The sequence below is a fragment of the Coptis chinensis genome, chromosome 4 (genome assembly GCF_015680905.1).
Source record: "Coptis chinensis isolate HL-2020 chromosome 4, ASM1568090v1, whole genome shotgun sequence".
Taxonomy (NCBI): Eukaryota; Viridiplantae; Streptophyta; class Magnoliopsida; order Ranunculales; family Ranunculaceae; genus Coptis; species Coptis chinensis.
In genome coordinates this window covers 7,152,374-7,175,727 of record NC_141459.1, presented here as the reverse complement: position 1 = coordinate 7,175,727, position 23,354 = coordinate 7,152,374, and the positions used below count along the sequence as shown (strand labels likewise).

General features: G+C 37.4%; 2 protein-coding genes and 1 long non-coding RNA gene across 3 annotated transcripts; 1 reads left to right on the top strand and 2 right to left on the bottom strand.

Moving 5' to 3' along the window:
* Positions 1 to 901: 901 nt before the first annotated feature.
* Positions 902 to 10,651, bottom strand: LOC147501568 (methyl jasmonate esterase 1-like). The gene is made up of 4 exons (XM_086606618.1): positions 10,172 to 10,651; positions 9,953 to 10,084; positions 9,317 to 9,625; positions 902 to 1,111 (listed from the first exon to the last, which is right to left on the bottom strand). The coding sequence occupies exons 1-3, from the start codon at positions 10,583 to 10,585 to the stop codon at positions 9,341 to 9,343; spliced, it is 831 nt and encodes a 276-aa protein (XP_086462744.1). The 5' UTR covers positions 10,586 to 10,651; the 3' UTR covers positions 902 to 1,111; positions 9,317 to 9,340.
* Positions 10,652 to 19,279: 8,628 nt separating this feature from the next.
* On the bottom strand, positions 19,280 to 20,881 carry LOC147501567 (methyl jasmonate esterase 1-like). Its single transcript, XM_086606617.1, has 3 exons — positions 20,380 to 20,881; positions 19,833 to 19,964; positions 19,280 to 19,713 (listed from the first exon to the last, which is right to left on the bottom strand). The coding sequence occupies exons 1-3, from the start codon at positions 20,743 to 20,745 to the stop codon at positions 19,429 to 19,431; spliced, it is 783 nt and encodes a 260-aa protein (XP_086462743.1). The 5' UTR covers positions 20,746 to 20,881; the 3' UTR covers positions 19,280 to 19,428.
* Positions 20,882 to 21,904: 1,023 nt separating this feature from the next.
* On the top strand, positions 21,905 to 23,136 carry LOC147501566 (uncharacterized). Its single transcript, XR_015219833.1, has 2 exons — positions 21,905 to 22,263; positions 22,344 to 23,136. It is a non-coding gene; the product is annotated as an uncharacterized LOC147501566 (long non-coding RNA).
* Positions 23,137 to 23,354: the final 218 nt, after the last annotated feature.

The following is a 23,354-nucleotide window of genomic DNA, read 5'->3' as shown; positions in this document are numbered from 1 at the left end:
TATGCACTTACTGGAAAAATGTATGTACAAGAGCTACATAGAACTTCCACACATATGTTTAACATGCTAAGGTTAAAGAAATCTGCCTTCATTATGCTATGTGATCACTTTCGGCAAAGTGAGTGGCTTCATGATAGTAAACATATTAATATAAAGGAAAAAATGTCTATGTTTTTAATGACTATATATTGGTCACAATAAGCGAAATCAAACAATAGTGGATCGATTTCAACATTCAACACAAACCATTAGCAAATGTTTTCATTAGGTGCTACTGGCAATACTCCATTTATCAAAGGAGATGATAATTGATCCGCCGTTTGACGGGGTTATTCATAAAGGTGGATCTCGTTACCAACGCCGTCTTAAGAGAGGGCCATTTAAAGGAGCAGTTGGAGCTATGGATGGTACACTAGTAGATACACACATTCTACTTGATAAGCAAATTCCTTTTCAAGGAAGAGGATGTAAGAATTATTTTCAAAATGTTCTTGGTATGTGTGATTTTGATATGAAAGTTACTTATGTGATGGCTAGATGAGAAGAGATTGCACATGATGCTCGTGTATTAAACGAGACATTAAGGTGGCCTGAAAAAAAATGGATTTCCATTGCCTCCTGAAGGTGCGTATCAAAACAACATCACCGATCAAATATATATTTTTGGTTTAGATACTTATTTATGTGTTTCATTATTATAGGTATGTATTACATGTGTGATGCTGCATACACACATACTAGGGGCTTTATGTGTCCTTATAGGAATGCTAGGTATTGGTTGGCAGATTTTAAACGTGGTGGCCGTCCTAAAAACAAAGATGAGATGTTTAATCAGGCACATTCTTCGCTAAGAAATGTAATTGAGAAAACATTTGGTGTCTTAAAAGCAAGATTCAAGATATTGAAGAAGATGGCTCCATATAGTTTTCGCACACAAGTTCAAATTGTTGTAGCATGCATGGCGATACATAATTTTCTCCGTTGCGTGGCCATTGATGATGATGATCGATTGTTCAAGCGATATGGAAAGAAAATGTGACTATTCCAGTGGAGTCTTCAATTAACTCTGACAGACCAGAAGCACCACCAAGTATAAATCACACATTTGGACCTAAGGCACATAAGTACATGGTTAACTTGTGTGATCAAATTGTGGAACAATTGTTTAGTGGACATATATGATCAAGTTCACAAGAGCCGCACTTTAGAGTTACTTGTAATGTCATTTAACTTGGTATTCAGATTTTATGGATGACCTTATGGTTATTAAACTATTATTTATGCTTATATTTTTAGTATTTTTTTTTTTTTAATCTTATATTACTATATGAGTATTTTAGGCGTCAAAATGTTGAATAAACAAATGAAACTCTATCAAATCCATTTTTAACTCTTTTTGTTTTATAAGTAATTAAGTTAGTGTTCAAAATAGATTGTAAAGGTAAAAATGTCTAAATAATTTATATTCAGCATTCAGAGTCAGGTCATTCTGACATAAAACAAATATGTTTTTATCGAACACACTCGTGCCTCTCGCTTTTCCATGGCATTTGGGCAACTTAGCTATACTACTTGTAAAATAGGCGCGGGTGAGTGAGCTACGAAGACAGTGTCAAATGTTGCACCTTTTTTTTCTCTCTATCCCCAGTTGAAATCAAATCGCCCCACTAATTATGAGTAGCCACGTGCTCAAAACTAGTTCTCTATAAAATGTTCCTAAGAGTAGGAGATTTGATAATGGAGAAGGAAATGAAGAGCAACAAATCCAACAGTAACATGCATCATTTCGTTCTGGTACATGGCCGGTCTTGGTCAAGGAGCTTGCAGTATAAAGTTAAAACCTTGCTAGAGTCAGCGAGACACCAAGTCACTGCACTTAATCTTGCAGCTTCCGGTATCAACGTCACGAAATTAAACGAGGTTGATACCATGTTGGAGTATTCGCGACCATTGATTGAATTCATGCTTGGAAACAATCTCTACTGAAAATAGAATAATTCTTGTTGGGCACAGCTTGGGAGGATTGAATATAGCTTATGCATTGGACAAGTTTCCCAATAAAGTTTTTGTTGTTGTGTTTCTAACTGCTTACACGCCAGATGCTTCACATCATCCTTCTTATGTGTCTAGAAGTGTAATACATCGTACAGTTATTTATGTGTGGGAAAGTCTTGATATTGGGGGCTGATCGAGGAGACTTTCATGGGAGATTCTTCCCAAAAACCAAAACAGATACCCATGTGGATTTGAAGATTTCCTATAATCTCTGCAAACTAGTACATGATTCCCTTGGAAATGATTCTTGTGTCCAAACAGCCTTAATTAGGTCTCGGAATGTATTCAAACAAAAAATCTATCCCAAACTCCATAAAGGGAGTCTCACCAGAAATAGTTGGTTTGCATTGAAATATTGGTACAATTCAATACTGGTTAGTTTGCGAGTCCCTGCAAGTAATTTGGAGCAGGTTAACTTTAGGATTTTCAAGCACCCTCACCATTTAAACAACCTGCATTCGTAGTAGAGGGGAATCAGTAGTAGTTAGGTAGCAATTGAGGAAAAGGAGGCTTCAGATCGACCTCGACCTAATGACCTTCGTCAACTTTTTCGAGTGTAACATCTGCATCTGCCTCACGAAGAATTACTCCTTCCCCATTTCAGTTGCAGCGAGTTTACTTTTATCCGTTCTTCTAATGCGGCCAGCTATAGGGGAGTAGAAATTAAGAGCCTTAGGCAAGCTAAGGCCATCCTTTTTAGAGGGACAGGATCTGTGGTGTCATACTGTCATCAACTTCTTTTGGTGGGATAGAAATGCATAAAAGGAATCTGCATTGGTAACTGTTCGTCAAGGTTCAACAGGTATATATTTGAACTCCCTTGGCGTCGGTTTTCAGGTTTGATCAACTCCAGTTGGTCGACTTGAACTGAAAATTTAAGCTGGTGTCATTTTTCCTAAATTTTTTGGTTGTATTAGCTACCAGTTTATGTTGGAGTTATCCTTCACATGAGGAGAAAAAGGAGTTCAGCCTGCATGGAGAAGCCTGAGCGCGCACGCGCTTAGATTAGGCTTTTTTTTCGGCGCGACCACGCTCTTGCCTTTGACTTGAACCTCCAGGCGATTGGATTGAGCCCCCGCCCTCGACTTTGCTCGCCAAAGTAGCCCCGCACCCATGCCTATTTTAAATCGATTTCTATTTTTGCGAAACCGCAAGTTTGCAATATAAGGTTTGGGTTTTTGGCAAAACCTAACACACGAGAGACAACACAGAAGTCAGAGAAAACCCAATCTTGAAAGCTATCAAGATTGAGAGATAACTTTTACAGAGTTACAAGCCTGTAAAGAGAGAGGAGTGATCTAGTAAGGTGAGAGACTGAAAGGAGTAATTGTAATTGTCCTTCCCACTTTATAAAGGATTAGCTCTTGTGGAAGTAGGCATCATTGGTCAAACTACGGTATATCTTTGTGTTGTGATATGCGTTTTACTTCTTTACATTATTATCTGCTGTTAATAGTTGTTTAAAGAGTTGGGCATGCTAAGTTGGTTGTAGTGAATATTTAGAATTGTCTGGAGATTGTTGTTGGTTCAAATACAAGTTATCTGTGTAGTGGGGATCGATTGGTATCGGTATTAACCCCAACAAGTGGTATCAGATCCGTGATTTGATTAACCTAGGGTGTTATCCAAATCTTGGTTAGAAGGTGTTTGACAAATTCATGAGAGAAGATTTGAGTTTAAATAATTTGTAGAAATGGATCATTCCATAAACTCTCGCATGATTAGTCTGAATAGAGCAAACTACACCATTTGGAAAGCCAAGATAGAAAACTTGTTATACTGCAAGGACTTGGCACAACCCATTGAGAACAAAGGGTTAAAACCGGAAAAGACCGAGGTGGCTAAGTGGAACAAGGTTGACAGAAAAGCGATTTGATACATTCGACAGTGGATTGACGACAGTGTCTTCCGCCATGTATCCCAAGAAACTACCGTTTTTGGCTTATAGAAGAAACTCGAAGACCTCTATGAAAGGAAGTCTGTCGGAAACAAAGTGCTGCTCATTAAGAAGTTTGTTAACACGAAATACAAAGAAGGTTCTTCAATGTCAGAGCATCTTATTGAAGTACGGAATCTCATCAATCAGTTGCACTTGATGGAGATTAATATAGGAGACGAAGTTGAGACTTTGTTCCTATTAACCTCTCTACCCGACAATTGGGAGACGTTAGCAGTTTCTCTAAACAGAGCCGCTAAGGATGGAGTTATTTCCATAGAGATGGCTACCGGGGTATTATTGAATGAGGAGACAAGAAGGGGTTCACGAAGCAACTCCTCTCACTTAGAGATACTTGTCACAGAGAAGTAGGGGAGAGGAAAAAGCAGAAAACCATCTCATTTCAGAGGTGATGACAGGAGAAAATCTAGGGGTGATGCTATAACTCCTAAGGCAGAGAGACAGTGTTACTATTGTGCCCACCAAAGGTCACTTCAAGTATGAGTGTCGAACACTGAAGAGGGATGAGAAGAATAACTGTGTACATGAAGACATGGTACAGAGGAATGGAAACACAAGCAGAGATACTACCCCACTAGTCGATGATCTAGTGGGAATTGTGTCAGATTGTGGTGTGTGTTGTCTTAGTACTTCATGCCAGGATACAAAGTGGGTGATAGATACAGGAGCATCCTATTACGTCATACCGCACATGGGATTCTTCACTACCTACAGTTGTGATAAGTTTGATGAGGTAAAGATGGGTAACAGTGGCGTCTCAAGGATTGTAGGCATTGATGATGTTCATGTAGAAACCAATGTCGGCTACACCTTGACACTCAAGGATGTAAGACATGTCCCTGGCATTCGGCTAAGCCTAATTTCCGCTGGGAAGTTAGATGATGATGGCTTTGTAAACTCGTTTGGCAACGGGGTATGAAAACTGAGCATAGGTTCCATAGTAGTAGCCAAAGGAAAGAAAACTTGCTCTCTTTACAAGACACAGGCTAGTTTGTGTAAAGCAGAAGTAAATGTGGCAGAAGAAGAAGCTTCCTCCGAACTATGGCACAAGAAACTGTGTCATATGGGCGACAAAGGCATGGAAGTTCTTGACAAGCAAAAGGCATTGCCAAACATTAAAGGTACGCATTTAAATAGATGCACTCATTGTTTGGTAGGAAAGCAACACAGGGTGTCTTTCCGAAAATTCCCGTCTCACAGAAAGGACAATGTTCTTGAGCTTGTTCACACTGACTTATGTGGTCCTATGAGAGTAAAGTCCCACGGGGGAGCTTTGTACTTCTTGACCTTCATTGATGATGCGTCAAGAAAGATATGGGCATGCAGTTTGAAGACCAAGGATGAAGTACTTGGCGTGTTCAAGACATTTCATGGCATGGTGGAAAGAGAGACAGGGAAGCTTTTGAAGTGTATTCGCTCAGATAATAGGGGTGAGTACATAGGGCTGTTTGAAGAGTATTGCCAGAGTCATGGGATTCGTCATGAGCAGACTGTTCCTAAGACACCACAACATAATGGAATAGCAGAGAGAATGAACCGAACCATTGTAGAGAGGATGAGATGCATGTTGTCTCACTCTAAGTTACCTAGAAGTTACTGGGTAGAAGCAATGCGTCTGTTACCGCGCATGTGATCAACCTATCGCCAAAAGCCTCCGAATAGTGATTATCCGTTAGAGAGTATGGTTAAGGCGGAGATATTGATTATGGATATTTTAAGGTATTTAGATCACGGGGAATTTGTTCATATTCCCGAGGATGAGATCCAAGCTTGATGACAAAGCCAAGCGATTGCATTTTTAAAGGTTATGGGGATGAGAAGTTTGGCTACAAACTCTATGATCCATTAACAAGAAGGTAATCGAAGTCGAGATGTTATATTCTTGGAAAACCAAACCATAGCGGACTTTGAGGGAGGGTGAGAAGCTACATGCTTTCACTAATGATCTTGTTGATTGAAACCGAAGTTCCTACCGTGGAGCGTCATAAGGCATTGAGAATCTGAGAAAACCATGAGTTTGAAGCTCATGATAGGATAGAACCTATTGATATAGAAGATGCAGATGAAGTGCATGAACCACCACCTGAGCAAACAGAAGTGCATCCTCCTGAGGCACTAGAAGATGGGGCAAGGAGGTCTGACAGAGAGAGACAAGTTTTAACCAGGTATCCACCACATACATATATTTTACCGTCTGATGGTGGAGAACCTATGTATCTATCAAGAGGCTCTTGAAGGTACAGACAAAGAGAAGTGGTTGAAGGTCATGCATGATGAGATGGATTCTTTGCATAAGAATCACACTTATGAGTTAGTTGCGAAACCGAAAGGAAAGAAAGATTCTCAAAAATAAGTGGATCTACAAAGTCAAGCATGAGGAGAACAATCCACACCGAAGGCACAAAGATGGCCTCGTAGTGAAGGGATTCGGTCAAAGTAAAGGGATTGACTTTGATGAAATTTTCTCTCCTGTAATGAAAATGACTTTTATCCGGGTGGTATTGGGTATGATCGCAAGTATGTACCTGAAAGTTGAGCAGCTAGATGTTAAGACAACTTTTCTTCATAGAGACCTTGAAGAAGATGTCTACATGGACCATCCAGAGGGGTTTGAGGTCAAAAATAAGGAGCACCTAGTATGCAAGCTGATAAAGAGTTTGTATGGGTTGAAGCAGGCACCGAGACAGTGATACATAAAATTTGATTCCTTTATGGCGAAGCAAGGATACAAGAAATCTGCTTCCGATCATTGTGTGTTTGTTCAGAAATTTTCAGATGGAGATTTCATAGTGCTCTTGTTGTATGTGGATGATATGTTGATAGTTGGCCCAAATATCAACAATATATCCAAGCTGAAGAAAGACTTGAGTAAGTCCTTTGAGATGAAAGATTTGGGTCAAGCAAAGCAGATACTTGGGATACGGATCACTTGTGATAGAAAGAGAGAGAAGTTATGGCTTTCTCAAGAAAGCTACATTGAGAAGATGTTGAAAAAATTCAACATGGATCAAGCGAAGCCAGTCAGTTGTCCGCTTTGTGGCCAGTTCCACATAACCAAAGAGATGTGTCCAAAGGTAAGCATAGGTAGAGTCAGATGGAAAAGATTCCTTATGCATCCACAGTTGGCAGCTTGATGTATGCAATGGTGTGTACAAGACCGGATATTGCTTTCGCCGTTGGTGTTGTAAGCCGATTTCTGTCAAATCTGGGTAAGGAGCATTGGGAAGGTGTTAAGTGGATATTGAGATATCTCAAAGGCACTTCCAAATCATGTTTGAGTTTTGGTGGAAGTAAGCCTTTACTTGAAGGCTACACTGATGCAAACATGGCAGGTGATGTAGACTCGATGAAATCCACCTCCGGTTATCTGGATACTTTTGTAGGGGGAGCAGTTTCTTGGCAATCTAAGTTGCAAAAGTCATTGCCCTCTCCCACTCTGGCCGAAAGTATATTGCGACCATCGAGTGTTGCAAAGAAATGTTATGGATGAAGAGGTTCTTCGACGAACTAGGGCTAAATCGAAATTGGTTTGTAGTTCTATGTGATAAATGGTCGGCGCTATCCATTTGAGCAAGAATCCGAGTTTTCATTCTAGATCCAAGCACATACTTATGCGTTATCATTGGATTAGAGAAGTACTCAAAGACAAGTATTTATGTATTGAGAAGATCCATACCTACAAGAACGGGTCGGATATGATGACCAAAATCTTACCAAAAAGTAAGTTTGATGTTTGTTGTGCTACCGCCAAAATGGTAGCACACTCCTCCTGTTAATTTGGAAATTGCATAGAAGAAGCCCCCCTCACTATTCGGGAAGGGGAGATTGTTGGAGTTATCCCTCACATGAGGAGAAAAAGGAGTTCAGCCTGCATGGAGAAGCCTTAGCGCGCACGCGCTCAAATTAAGCATGCTCGAGAACCCACGCCTTGCTTCGCCAAGCTCCTCCAGATTGATTGGCCCCTCTCCGATTTTGTTTAGCCAAGTGCCCGCATACTCCATGCCTATTTTTCGATTTCTATTTTTGCGAAACCGCGAGTTTGCAATATAAGGTTTGGATTTTTGGCAAAACCTAACACACGAGAGACAACACAGAAATCAGAGAAAACCCAATCTTGAAAGTTATCAAGATTGAGAGATAACTTTTACAGAGATACAAGTGTGTAAAGAGATAGGAGTGATCTAGTAAGGTTAAAGGGAGAGGAATTAAAGCTAAACAATGATTTACCATGCTCGTTCTTCCCACTTTATAAAGGATTAGCTCTTGTGGAAATAGGCAAACTTTAGAACCCCACGAATATATTAAATAGCTGTATATGTAGTATTTTTTCTTCTTTACATTATTATCTTGTTAAACGAGTTATTTCAGAAGCTCATTTGTTACATGCCTTTGGTTGGTTGTAGTGAATATTTAGAATTGTTTGGAGATTGTTATTGGTTCAAATACAAATTATCTGTGTAGTGGGGATCGATTGGTATCGGTATTAACCCCAATAGTTTATCGCAATTTTTTTCTCTATATAGCATGGACAAGGATGCAAGTTTATTTCTTATTTTATTTTCTATTTCTTTTTTTTTTTTTTTTTTCGATAAAGATTTTATTTTCTATTTCTAGAGCAAGAGTTGTTAACTAATTTATTCAGAATTGTTGAAAACATCAATTGCCTGTCTTTAAACCTTGTTACAATGAAGAAAGTACTCTATATTCTTGAAGGCCTCAACTGTATCTTATACACTCAATAAGAAACAAAAGTTTCCCATACTTATACCCTTCAAAGGAAAAGTATATTATGTTCGCCATTTCTATGTTAATTCTTATTGGTTTGACAGAGTTCACAATTCTAAACGTAATGTCGGAATTCCACTGGATATTTTAATTTTTCAAAAACGGAAAAAACACTATAGGATCGAAAAATTAATGATTCTGAAATTAGTTGAAATCAAAATATGACATTAATCGAAATATTATAAATTTCTGTTTTCCAGATTTTCAAAATTCCAATAATTCCAAAATCCTTACATTCGCTGTTTAGTTAAGCTTTGTCAAATGATAGGATGTTTCAATGTGTCTTTTAATATGTGTAATTTAGTGCTTGTGTAACAAATGGCTACAGATACACCCCGGCCTCCTTGAAGGAGGACGTGCACTTTTCAAATAGTCACAATTAATTAATAATAACTGTTGTTGCAGATAATTGTGTCGTATCATATCCGCATGCATATTACTATGGGCTGATAAGTACATAGTCATTTGCCATAACTCTAGCCGAAAAGTGACAATCTGCTAGTGAATAAGACTGCTTACCAAGATATAAGCAAAGAAGAACATTCAGCAATATGCTTCAGCAATCTCTTTGAGACAGACACAAAGTTCCTGAGACCTAGAGAGCATGACCATATGGTCTGATCTTGCGATTTCTTTCACCTGATCTACTGGATTATTTTTTATCATCCAAAGCTGGAAATCCTTTGTACCCGCCTTATCTTCTTCAGTGACGATGAAAACTCGACTAATTGATCCATAATTCTCATTGGACAAATTAATTTCCTGTGACTCGCTCTCTCCACTGCGCATATTCATAGGCCTGACCAACTTGGTTGCCAAGGTCAAATCCTGTTAAGATGTAAATTATATGTAACATTATATATGAATCTCCATGAAAATGAAAACGAAAGACCAAACTATTTTCCATGAGGTATATTGCTTTTACCATGTTCTTTTGAGTGGAATGTGATTAAGACCTAAAATACCACAATAAGTAAATAGTAGCTTCAGTAATTGAATTATAAGTACCAGTTCCTGTTTTCTAAATTGTGATCTGCTCCAGAATACTGAATTAGTACAATTTTTTTTTTAGAATTGCTTTTATTGAATTGAATTTGACATAAAATAAAGATCAACTGGTTTTATGAATTTAATTACCAAGCATAAAGTTCTCACCTCAGGTGAACAGAGCTGATACAGAATAGACGCCAAGTAGTTTGGACCAAATTCGAGTGATGTTGGGGGTTTGTCAAAGCCATCGTCGAATTTCAACCTATTGTCCATTTGAGAACCACGTCTGCGAGAAGACTACAATTTCCACAACCAAAAAACTTCAAGTATTGGTCCATCAGTCCATGCATGACTAAAATCATGTGTTATAATTCACGAGATTACCTCTTGTTGAATGGTAGAAGCACTAAAAGAAGGACCAGGCATAGCAGCACAGACGAAAACAGCCACAGTAATTTTATCCGGAAATCCCTCCATAGCCATGGAGATACCAAGCCCACCATAGCTATGTGCCACTAAAATCACTCTCTCTTCTATAGGTATTGCTTCCATGAACTTTGTCAATGGTTCAAAATAGTCGGAAATCGATTGTACTTGGTCTACTTGTTTTGGATTGATACCACAGGTAGCCATATCCAATGCCGTAACTTTATGACCAGCTGATTTTAGCAAGGTTTCTACCTTATACCAACACCATGCTCCATGGCATGCCCCATGAACCAAAACAAAATGCTTCGTGTCAAGCTTTTCTTCTGATTCACTACCCTGATTATGTTGGTTTGAGCTATTTTTTTCCATTGCCAGCGAAGTTGACACTTACACTTTGACACAACAAGGAAGTGTAAACTCCACTAGTGTACTACACTATTATTTTTTATCTTTTTATAAGATTTTGCTCTCGTCCGTTTATTTGAGTGGCTGAAAATTTAGATTGAAAAATCAATATTTGACCTTGTACCTTACGTGGTTAAGTATTTCTGTACAAGGTCCAAAATATCGTAGAGATATCCGAGATATCGCCGATATATCTCGTTTTTTAGATACACCGAGATGAAAATATTTGGTATATCTCAACTGAATATTGAATCTATTTTTTTCCGATATATTTCACAATTTCCGATATAATAATATATATTTACCGATATATACGATATAAATTGTTGACTTTGACCGATATTATTGACTTTGACCAAATATTGTTGACTTTGACCGATATATTGACGAAATTTACGATATAATCAATGATATTTCTGATATATCAACATACAAAACAAAATTTTGACTAGTCAACAAAAAAATAGATATCTCTGATATTTCCAATATATCCGATATATCTCGATTTTTGGATATATCGAGATATTCACCAAATTCGATATTTTGGGCCTTGGTTATGTACATAGTACAAAATGCCGCGATATATCGCGATATATATCGGTTTTGCAGCCAACCGACATAAGAAATCACTGATATATTTCTGGGCATGAGAAACTCAACTTATCTAGTGAAATCTTGGTAAATTACGATATTTTGGAATATAATCCAATTTACCGCGATAGATTGGTTTGTATGGGGATTGCAAGTATTGACCCCGACAGTTCGTCTTCTTCCTCCACCCTCCTTCAGAAAACCAATGTTTTCATCAATTTCTTACACCCTTCCACCTACTTTCTGCAAGTTCCAACTTCATACTGAAAGTTCCACCTCCACTACAACCAATCTAAGCTCTCCCTCAACCAATCTAAGCTCTCCCTCTATCTTATTTAAACCCCGTATCCTTCTCTCACAATTCATATGCCCATCAAGAATAGACGACCAACAATCACCACTGGAACACCGAGCGTTCTTCTTTCAGGTGAATTTAATGCTTCTGCATATTTTTTATAATATTTATTTCCTGTGTATTTTTTCTCTCTGTGTTTAATTGAGCATGAGTTTATGTAATTACTCACTAGAACTTCAAAAGTCAAAACTGTATTTTCGATTTCCAAATTATCACTATATTATGTCTCAGGTTGTCTTAATCACATAGTATAGAAGTTTCATATTTAAGCTTCTAGTATTATTAAAGAAAACAACTCAAGGACTACATAGTTTATACTTTATAGCTGTAAATCAAGTGTCGGAATGAGGGAGAAAAATTACATAACCTGGAAGCTGAAACTGAAAGTCTCAATAGTCAATACCAAACCTCCATTTCATACTACTGAAAGTCTGAAACTATATTGCAAAATGAACAAAAGTCTCATCAATTGACAACACATAGTCTCATCAAAAGCCTAATATTCCTTGTTATCAAATGTATCAGGTATTATAATGGGTAAAAATAAAGACGTCGCTTGGAAGCATTGTCAAGAAATCCCGGGCAATAAGAATGGGACTATATGTAACTATTGTGGTGCAATTTTCAATGGTGGTGGGATCACTAGATTTAAACACCACATAGCGGGTGGCAATGTAAACGTAGAGATGTGCAGAAAACAAGGTAAGAAGGTTAGGGACTTGTTTAGAAATATGGTAGACAATGCTAAACTAAAGAAACTAAACAAGGCGGTAGCTCAACGAGTATGAGGAAGCAATGTGTAATACTCAAGATGTCTATTCCGATGATGAGTCCGAGACCCAACATCGGGGGTTATGATCTAGATGATCTTGAGCAAGCTAGGAGAGCGCCACTTGCAAGCCACCACAATGAAAACCAGGTTGCACCGAGGTGGGAGTTTACTTAATGGAGGTAGGTGAAGGGGTCATGTTCTAAAAAGAAAGGGAAAGGGAAAATGGGGTCTCTTTAGAAGATCCAAGAGCATCGCGGCTTTGGTAAGCGACGATATTGCAACCATCGACGTTGACCTCATTCGAAGAGAAGATACAAAGCAACCGTCCATTAAACAATCGTTTAAAGCTGGGTCGAGGGCATTGGGTGATCAGTTTAGAACATTTTTTGGAAAATTTATCCATTATGCTTGCAATAAACCCGCACCAAAAGCTATTGCCAACCCGTATACTCAAATTTATGATTGACGCAGCTTGTAGAGCCGGGCCTAGGAGTAAAGCCTCCCTCGCTTATGACTTATTTCATAAGGAACTAGATATTATCTATCCGAAGTTGAGGAGTACATTGAGGCCTTGAGATCAAAATGGGCTTACATATGGGGTGATCAATCATGTGTGATGGGTGGATTCAGACAAGGAAGTCTCTCATGAACTTTCTTGTGTATTGTGATGGCCTGTTGTTATGTACGCTGAATGTTTCAAAAGACTATAAAGACCACATATCGATCATGGATCACATGAAGTCTGTTGTAAATTGGGTCGGCAAAGAAAATGTTGTCCAAATTGTTACCACAATGGACCCGAACTACAAGAAAGGAGAGAACAGATTAGCTAGGCTTCCCGGTATGTTAATTACAATTATGATTTATATGTTCTTCATTTTCTTTTGCTTAATAAATGTTAATCTCAATAAGATCTGGGTACAACTTGTTTTGGTCCGGATGTCTTCCCATTCGATTGATCTAATATTGAAAGACTTCGTAAAGAGAGCATCGGTTTTGAAATTAATTAAAAAGCTAAGGTGGTGGTGACCTACTTGTACAACCATTCACGGGTTTGTGAACCGATGAGAAGGCTTTGTGGTGGTGACATAGTCAGACCTGCTTTGACGAGGTTTGCCACAAACTTCTTAGCTTTACAGAGTATGTGGAATAAGAAGGATGGACTTAAAGCCATGATCGTACACGAAGATTGGGTGGCAATAAGAGGACGAGGCAATAAAAAAATGGAGAAACTTGAGGATATTATTAATGAAATCCAGGTTTTGGAGAGATGTCAAGATTTTAGTTGATTGCATGGAACCTTTGGTGGAGACATCTGCGACTTGTCGATGCCGATACCAAACCTACTATGGGATTTCTCCACGGATGGATGTCAATGATGAAAAAGAAGATTGAAAGTACCAAACGCCATCCGAAATGGGTTATTAGACTAATTGATCGCAGTGGACAAAGAATTTGAGTCACACATTGCACTTGGCGGTGAGATAAACTTCCCCAAAAATTTAATTAACCAAAATGGGTTCTTAAACTAATTGATGGCAGGTAACCAAATATTAAAATGAAGTTATTGTTTCTTTTTGTAGCCTACTACCTCAATCTGTCATACAATATGGTCCGTAACGTCCGTGGTAACTATTGATCCAATTCTTATAAAGGTCGCTCAAGATGCGATCGGTGTCTTGGTCCCGCATATTGCAACCCAAACACTATGCTTGTCCGAGGTAAATATGTACTCATTATATGGAAGAATTTGATCCATATCATTTTGCTTATAAGATAATAATTTTCATATGCAGATAAAATCTTTTCGAGGCACATGGTACATTTGATCTAACCCCATCTCTTCACACAAATGACTTCGAGAGATGCCGGGTTAGTGAAATAAAAGTTTAAATACAATGTTTTATTGAAGGTGCTAAAACTCTTTATCGACAATAGGTTTCTCATGCAGCGAGAATGGTGGACTTTGCATGGTGGGATGCCCCGAACCTCGAGAGCCGTGGCTATTAAGATTCTATCCCAAACCGCAGCATCATCCGGATGCGAACGAACCGAGCACGCTCGAATGGTGCATTCGGATAGGCGTTGTAGGTTGGCGATGATACACTACATAAGTTAGTGTATGTGCACTACAACTTGAGGCTCAAAGCCAAGAACCTAAGGTTGCAAATATTCAAGACTTCCATACCAAATCTTGACCTCACTTTCGGTTGTACCCGACCGACGGAGAGGATGCACCTTTTGACCGATCCAAGACGATGAGGGTTCAACCCGAAGTTGGGCCGAAGATGGGCGGCTGAATGCTTACATTGCTCATGAGATGCGTGTAGAAGTCGAAGAAAATCTTGTACCACCCCCACCATTAAGATGCATTGGATGACACTCTTCCTCCCTCTGAACGGAATGATGAACCTATTATAGGAGATGGTTCAGACTTATTTGCTTCATCCTCGGTTCGGATGATGATGGTGGTGGTGGTGGTGGTGGTGGTGGATGGCGGTGGGAGATGGAGTAACCGGTTGCAAGGTGTGGGGTAAACGAAGGGGCCGGAGATGGAAGTTATGCCTCCATTACGCTTCAATGGGCGAATCGAATTTCAATATGCCACCCGGATGAGGATCATCTTTGGGACCGCTTCAACGCATGCCTAAATCAAAGCGGGTAAGACAGGAGGAGGCCACATCCTAATGTCGAAACAAAACCAGAATCAGCCAAACCGGAGCAATCCTTCCGAGTGAGGGATATACATCCGATACTCTTATGCGGGGAGGCAGGGACAATCAAGTTGGAGGCTTGTTTGATTGGAACACACCCCAAAATTACTATCCTTCCGAGGATTACGGTTCCTCGACTCCATCTTATGCCTATGGAAAGCTTCCCGGGGGTATAACTCTTCGTCGTCACATGGCCAAATTCCTCAAGCATCTTCCGATTATGGCTATTCTAGTGGGAGTTATGCAATTACCACATAGAGGAGGTGGGGAACAGTGGTTTCCAAATTAACTACGTTGGTTAAACCCACTCACCGGTGATATCGAGATGGTCATTTGCATCCATTTCATCCCCTATTACTGAGAAGCTTGGGTATCCTATTATTGGCTTCTTGGTTACTGGTTTCCCATATCAAGTGACATATGACGGGCACGCGTGGGGATTTCTTTAACTTGTACATGCCCATGACATGGATCCAAAGATCAAAACATCACTTGCTACACAGTCGGGTAATGTGGTCAAAACATTGAAGTCGGGCCGTAGCTCATTCTGGGGTTAACCTCTTGTTTGCAAATTGCACTATTTCTTATGCCTCTTGGTATTGTTGAGTTAATTTACCATGCACTTTTAATTTGTTTCATTGCGTGTTTGTAACTTGATAAATTTTATAATAAAATGGAGCTTTACTGTCAAGCTTATATGCAATTTTCCATGCGTAGAGGCATTATCATTTATAGTAAAATGGAGCTTTACTGTCGAGTACTACGGAGGAGGTATTTCTTTCTCCTGTTTCTTTGGATCTGGTTACTCTTTCAATTTCATTTTATTGTCGCTTCCATCTAATATTGTAGTAGCTGCAGTTTGCAGGAACCTCTAATATTAAAAATTTAGCTTTACTTGTTGTCTTCTGAGTATTGTGGATTTAGCTTTACATGTCTCAAATCCTATTTGGGATTCACTTTGCAGGAATTAGATAAATTATATCAAAAGTTTGGAGAGAATGTTTTGGATGCAACAAAGAAGTTTGAAAATTTAATTACTGATAAGAAGGATATTGAAGGGTTGCCTGCTTCAGCACTTGGTTTAGCAGCGCAGACAACAGTTTCCAAGGTACTTCACGTGGAATACTATTAATGTGGTTTTGCACAATGTTACTTAATTATCTTTTTCTTTTCAATTGCATTTTTTTCCCTTTATTACATTCTCTTATTGTTAATGTTTTTTGTACAATCTCATTAGGGGCATGAGAATGCTACTGCTGAAAATGGTCCATGGATTATAACATTGGATGCCCCCAGCTTTCTCCCTGTTATGCAACATGCTTTGAACAGACCCCTGCGCGAGGAAGTTTATCGTGCTTATGTAACTCGTGCCTCTAGTGGAGATTTTGATAATACACCAATTATCAACCAAATTCTGAAACTTAGGTTCTGTAACAGCTTTTTCTGTCAGCATAAGTGGACTGTTTCTCGTGATTTCTCTCTTCCCATTCTCTGCAATCCTGTATTTGCAAAGTAAAAATGATTAGATGTATGTGCGATCAGAATTCATAAAGCTTGTCAATGTGAATGTGTAGTGTGGTTTTCAGTAATAGTCTTGAAAAATAAATAAGCATATTGGATTCTTTCTTCCACACACAGAGAAACCTATTTGAATCCTATAGGTATGCGGAACCAAACTATGTGAATTTGTCAAATAATCATAGCATACTTTGCCACTAATTAGTCGACCTCTCTTTACCAATGATATTTTATGGTATATTGCGATATTTATGTATATTTACCATGATTCCGGTTTTCCCACACCTCATTATGCCGACCTTTGACACATGATATTTACCATAAATATAGGAAATCTATCTTTCCGATAAATTGCTTTGGTACGAAATTTTGTACTATGGTTATGTATGTTCCCTTCAGCTCATAGTTCATTATTCTGAAATCCTTGAAATTCCGACGGGCTGAAAAACCAAATTTCCATACGGAATACCGAGGACAGTGTCAAAATTTGTAAGGTTGCTATAGTTTATAACAACCATTGATTTTTTAGATCTGAAAATCCAATAGGCTTAAATTTGTTCTCATTTAAAAACCCTATCAATTTCTAGTTTCTCCCCCTTCTAATTAGAATTTAGAAACCTACTTCGGTGAAAAAGCATAGAGATTGGTGAAGAAGATTGTGATTAGAACATGAAGTGAGAGTTTTCAACATACCATCGATGGTGGATGTCTGGATGATGTAGGATCTCCATTCTATAATTTTTTTTCTTAAATTTTCTCTTCTCCTTTTTCAATTTATGATTTTTTTTTCCACTTAAAAACCTTTAGTTTTGATTTATATTTTGATAGTGTGTTAAATCTTTAGATCTAGGATTAGTTTTTTTTTTTAATTGGTTAGTAAACCATATTTAATGATTAATTCATTTTTTAATTATTTTTATTTTTTTGGGAATTCCAATACTGTATCGTTTTGGTGCCGTTTCGGTATATCCAGCGGAATCATAAATCATGCTTCCGTACTGGGATCTTTATAAATTTCTATGCCTAAGTTTTACACTTGATCCACCAATGCCGTGGTCAAATGATATGGGTTATTTTTTCTTGGAAAGATAGGTACAACACATGGACTAAAATATCGCCGATATATATTGGTATTTTGGTACACCGACATCGATATTTCCGACATATATCCACCGAATATAGAACTATTTTTTTTCTGATATATATATCGGAATTTCCGATATAAAACTTTATATCGCCGATATAATCGATATATCCGATATTTACGATATATATCGGTTGACTTTTTGACTATTTTTTAATATAAATCCGATATTTCCGATATTTTAAATAGTTTGGACTGGTCACCAAAAAAATAGATATATCCGAAATATCCGATATATTCATCGATATCGATATTTTGGGCCTTGGTACGACATGTCATGCTAGTTACCAAAAAAAAGACACGTCATGTTTTATCCCAAAAAAATGGCGTGTCATGTTCCATGTGTTTAACACTTCAAAAGTTGAAACTTGAAAGTAGCAACTCGTAAGCAAGGAACAAAATATCGCCGATATATATCATTTTTTTGGTACACCGATATCGATATATTCGATATATATTTACTGAATATTGAATTTTTTTTCGATATATATAAGAATTTCCGATATAACGATATATATTGACCGATATATACGGTATATTCAATATAAATTGTTGATTTTGACCGATATTGTTGACTTTGACTAAATATTGTTGATTTTGACCGATATATTGTCGATATTTTTGATATACTATACGATATTTCTGATATATCGACATACAAAACAAAATTTTGACTGGTCACAAAAAAACTGGATATATCTGATATTTCCGATATTTATTCGATATATATCGGTTTTTAGATATTTTCGATACACCGATATATTCACCGAATTCGATATTTTGATCCTTGCTCGTAAGCAATAATGCCAGAATCTCTATCCACGTACATTTGTATGAAGTTCATTTAAATACAAGAGTCCCGATTAGGAGAGATCGATCTCTCTATCCAAAAGAGCGCTAATCTATCTACTGTTAGATCGAGCAGAGTTTAACCCTCAACGAAATGTTGAGTTGGAAGCTAACGATGACCAAAATAAATTACAGTATAGTACCAAAAAGACCCTTCAATCCCGTCCCCATATCTTCATCTTCTTCTTCAAGTCTTTCCCATTTTTCATTTATTATTTTTGGTAATAAACTGTAATGAAATTAAATGATAAAATAGAAAGATTTAATAAAAAAGATAGACCAAAATTTCATAAAGGATGATCAGAAAGTTTTCAATGCATTAAGAAAGAAAGACAAGAAATTATAATACTAAATTGTATAACAAATTCTTCAACAAGATGAAGAGATGCACCAATAATGGGTTGTGTTAAATTTGTAAATAATATGACGAGCCCATCTGTTAAAACTTCACTGTAACAATCAGTACACTTTAGATTGTGCTAGGAGTAGAGGAAACTTTTGAAACGTTAGATTACTAGAGAAAAAGTTAAAAAGGGTGGGGTGGATGGAAAAAGATTAAGGGATAAAAATGTCATGTTATTGTCTTTAAATTTTATTTTATTGCCACTAACTGTCTTTTTTTCGAGATACGAGTGTATGTCTATCTAACGGCTATTATTGCCGTGCGCACTAAATTTAGGGAGAATGATCTTTTTTATCATTTGCCTAAATACAATTGCCTAAATACAATAGTTCTTTATTTTCGATAACTATAAACCGCATTTGTTCAGATAATTTGTTTGGTTTAGGAAATGGTCCTTACATAATGACAGTCATAGAAATTGTAGACGCACTCAAACTAGATTAACTAGTATGCAACAATAATCAAGAATAAGTCTGAGATATCGCCTGGAGATGGGCACATAGCTCTTGAGGCTTAGAAAGCATAACCATGTGGTCTGCATTTGTAATCTCTTTCACCTCCTCCGTTGGATTATTCTCAATCATCCATTGCTGAAAATCTTGCTTTATTATTTTATCTTCGCCGCTTAAAATATAAACTCGGCGAACTGATCCATATTTTTCTTTCGAAAACGAAACGTCTTCAATAATATTATCATCACCGAGAAGAAACAATGGCCTTACCAACATCTGTGCTAGAGTCAAATCCTGTAAACATCAAAATCCAGCGATGTTAGTGGGACAATACGAAATTTGGACGTTAGTGGATTGGGTTTATGAAAGAACCATGCCAGGCCCATCACGGTGATTAACGTAAGCAATTTTACCTCTGGTGGGCAGTGTTGGTAAAGCTTGGATGACAGGAACTCATTGCCAAAGACAAACGAAGTGGGACGCTTGTCCATACCATTATCAAAGAAAAATTTGTTATCAAGTTGAGAATCACGTGTGTTAGAATACTGCAAAAACCCCAACAAATTTGTCAATTTTACTGATAAGAGATAATAAGTACGAAATCACGAGATGATAAGACGATTTTAGCAAACATAGCCTTAACATTAAACTCAGAAAACTTTCATCTAGGAGTTTACACTACATGCATATATTATTGGACAATTGGGTTCCAAACACGAGCCCAGCGTGTTGAAACCATTTTGGACTCTTCTTGTACGCCATAGTGCCATAGCCTGACCGGCCACGCCAAAATTCCCCAATGAGCTGGGGATACCTTGGACATCTTGAAAGTTGAAACATAGTGCAATCCAAACCAAATTTGATAATTAAGATACCATTCTCCATGGCACGAATTTGACCTGTTTAGGTCGAGAATTCTATTTTCAAGTGAACTGAACAAGAACAAAGCAACAAATTTACCTCGTGTAGGAGAGTAGTTAAACTGAGGTCGGGCCCAGGCATGATTGCAGTAACAAAAACAGCCACTGCTATTTTATCAGGAAACCTCTCCATAGCCCAAGAAATAGTGATCCCTCCAAAGCTATGTCCTACTAGGATCACCTTCTCATCAGATGGTAGAGAAGCCAAGTGATCCATCAACGGCTTCGAATACTCGGATATCGACTGCAGCTCCTCGAGTTGTGTAAGGTTGATACCAGAAGCGGCCATATCGAGCGTTGTGACTCGGTAACCAGCTGATTTCAGAAGGGTTGCGAGCTTGTACCAACACCAGGCTCCATGACAACCTCCATGTACCAAAACAAAATGACCCTTGGTATTCTCCATCTCTTCTTTTCCTAATATTTTGCACCTTTACCGTGTACTGTACTTAGTTGCTCTAATATTTTGCACCTTACCGTGTACTGTACTTTATCTTGTCCTATGTGTCTAAGAAATGACGATAGTTTCTAGAAAGTGTTAAATGATGAAATTGAAAACTTCTGCATCCTTTGTTTTGGAGGCAGGACTAGATTTTGGACCCGGTGACACGCCCGGAATCTATTAAATATTTTGTGTGTTAAAAGGCTTTACAAAATGTCTCATACAAATTTTCGAATCAGAATATATTTTTATTGAAAATAAACCAAAATACATTAATGAGCAGCGATTATGGTGCATAAGTATTTGGGAACTAAAGGATCAAATTGATATAGCCTCTTCACTTTGTGGTTTAGGATATTAATTCATAATTTTCAAATAGAATTATCTTAAACTCGATCTAGCTTGTATAATAGTTTTCTTAGATTTATGGTGATTTAGCAGCAAATTTTCGAATCAGAATATATTTTTATTGAAAATAAACCGAAATACGTTAATGAAGCAACGATTATGGAACATAAGTACTTGAAAACTAAGGGATCAAATTGAGATAACTTCTTCACTTTGTGGTTTAGAATATAAATCCGTAATTTTCAAATAGAATTATCTTAAACTCCATCTAGCTTGTATAATAGTTTTCTTAGATTTATGGTGATTTAGCAGAAATTTTCGAATCGAAATATATTTTTATTGAAAATAAATCGAAATACGTTAATGAACAGCGATTATGGTGCATAAGTACTTGGAAACTAAGAGCATCTTTAGGAGTGATATCAACCTAGCATCAAACACCAAAAATCGTTCAACTTCAGGGGAGTTACATGTTGATGAAAACACCAAAAAAACACCAAACCAAACACCAAATTGGCCAATATTTGGTTCCGTGTTTGGTCTCAGATCAAATCACCTACGCGGTTTTTAGAAAAATCAAGGCGGTTTTTACCAACACCGCGGGCTCATGGGCTAAATGGGCTTCAAGCTTTTGAGAGCACGCGGTTTTAGAAAAACCGCGCGGTTTTTCTAAAACCGCGTGCTCTCAATGACAACAACGGGGAAAAAACGGCTATATCTTTCTAACCCTATAAATTGAAACACTCACACCATAGTTTTACACTCACTTCTTTTCTCTACTCTCTACTCTATACTCTTTACTCTCTACTCTCTACTTTTAAAACAACAATGACTAATCAAGAACCAAAATCTAAATCTAAAGGGGCTTCATGGATACAATAAGAAGATGTTGCTCTCACCAATAGTTGGCTACAAGTTAGTCAAGATGGTGTAGTAAGAAATGAGCAAAAGTCGAACAATTTTTGGGCTAGAATTCTAAATGCATTTCATGCAAATCTAGGAAGAATGACCGAACGCAACTTGACGGGCATGAAACACCGTTGGACTCTCATTCAAGCTAATATCAACAAGTTTCATGCTATTCTTTTTAAGATTCAAACATCTCCTCCAAGTGGCTATAATGACAATGTGATGGTAAATATTTACTTTTTATTTGTTATTTTGATTCACAAATACATTTTTCAATTCTAATTTAGTTTTTGCTTAATTGGTAGGTTGAGGAAGCAATAAGTGCATATGTGATGCATAATGGGGTTTGGAAGTGGATGCAATTCTATAATATGGTGAAATACTCACCCAAATGGAAGAGGCTACAGTTGAGAAATGATTTGCATCCTACCAAAAAGTCGAAGTCAAACAGTGGGGAAGGAGGTTCATCCATTCCAATATCAACTGCGACAACTCAACCAATGGATTATGATCCACACCAAGTTCATGGGCTTGAGGATATGCCTCTTGGAAAGAAATAAGAAGACAAGAAAAGAAGGCAAAAAGAGAAAGAATAAGGTGATTCTAAATTGGAGGAATCCGCTAAGAAACTTGATGATTTTCTGGTGGAACTTTCTAAAACCACCAAAGAAGGCTATGAATTGGAAGCTCAAAGACAATTGAAGAAAGATGAGATGGAATTCGAAAAACTTCAATTGAAGAATAGTTCAATGGATTGGAAGCTCCAAATCTAAAAAGAAAAACTTTAATTGAAGAAAGATGCGCTCCGAGTTCGAGAAGATGAAAATGATGCGAAAATACTATGAATGAAATTATAAGGATTATCTGAAGACGAGCGCGAAATTTGGCAACTCAAAAGGGCAGAAATTTTACAAAAAATGAAGAATCGACTTGGCAATATCACTGGTAGTAGTCAAAGTAGTGCATAGTCTAAATTTGAGTTTGTATGTCTTTTAATTTGAGTATTTTAATTCGTTTTTTAATTTATGTCTTTTAATTAATGACGTACTTTAATTTGAGTTTGTATTTTGATTTTAATTAGAATGTACTTTAATTGAATATTTTCTTTTAATTTGAGTTAAATTACCTTAATTTAAAGTTGATACTTTTTATCATTCTAAAAAAAAATTGGCAGAGTCTACGTTGTATTTTCAAAATTCTCATATACATAAATCCTTTCATAGAAATAAACTTGGAACACAAATACATAGAAATAAACTTGTTGCACAAAATTCTCATAAAACCACAAATACATAGAAATAAACTTGGAACACAAA

What these genes read in the sequence shown, in the direction of transcription:
- LOC147501568 (XM_086606618.1), bottom strand. Translation starts at nt 10,585, where the DNA reads ATGGAAAAAAATAGCTCAAACCAACATAATCAGGGTAGTGAATCAGAA. An exon ending in CTTCTACCATTCAACAAGAG is followed by an intron (nt 10,085 to 10,171) that starts GTAATCTCGTGA and finishes TGGAAATTGTAG; the next exon opens with TCTTCTCGCAGACGTGGTTC. An exon ending in ATCAGCTCTGTTCACCTGAG is followed by an intron (nt 9,626 to 9,952) that starts GTGAGAACTTTA and finishes ACATCTTAACAG; the next exon opens with GATTTGACCTTGGCAACCAA.
- LOC147501567 (XM_086606617.1), bottom strand. Translation starts at nt 20,745, where the DNA reads ATGGAGAATACCAAGGGTCATTTTGTTTTGGTACATGGAGGTTGTCAT. An exon ending in TAACTACTCTCCTACACGAG is followed by an intron (nt 19,965 to 20,379) that starts GTAAATTTGTTG and finishes GGGTTTTTGCAG; the next exon opens with TATTCTAACACACGTGATTC. An exon ending in ACCAACACTGCCCACCAGAG is followed by an intron (nt 19,714 to 19,832) that starts GTAAAATTGCTT and finishes TGATGTTTACAG; the next exon opens with GATTTGACTCTAGCACAGAT.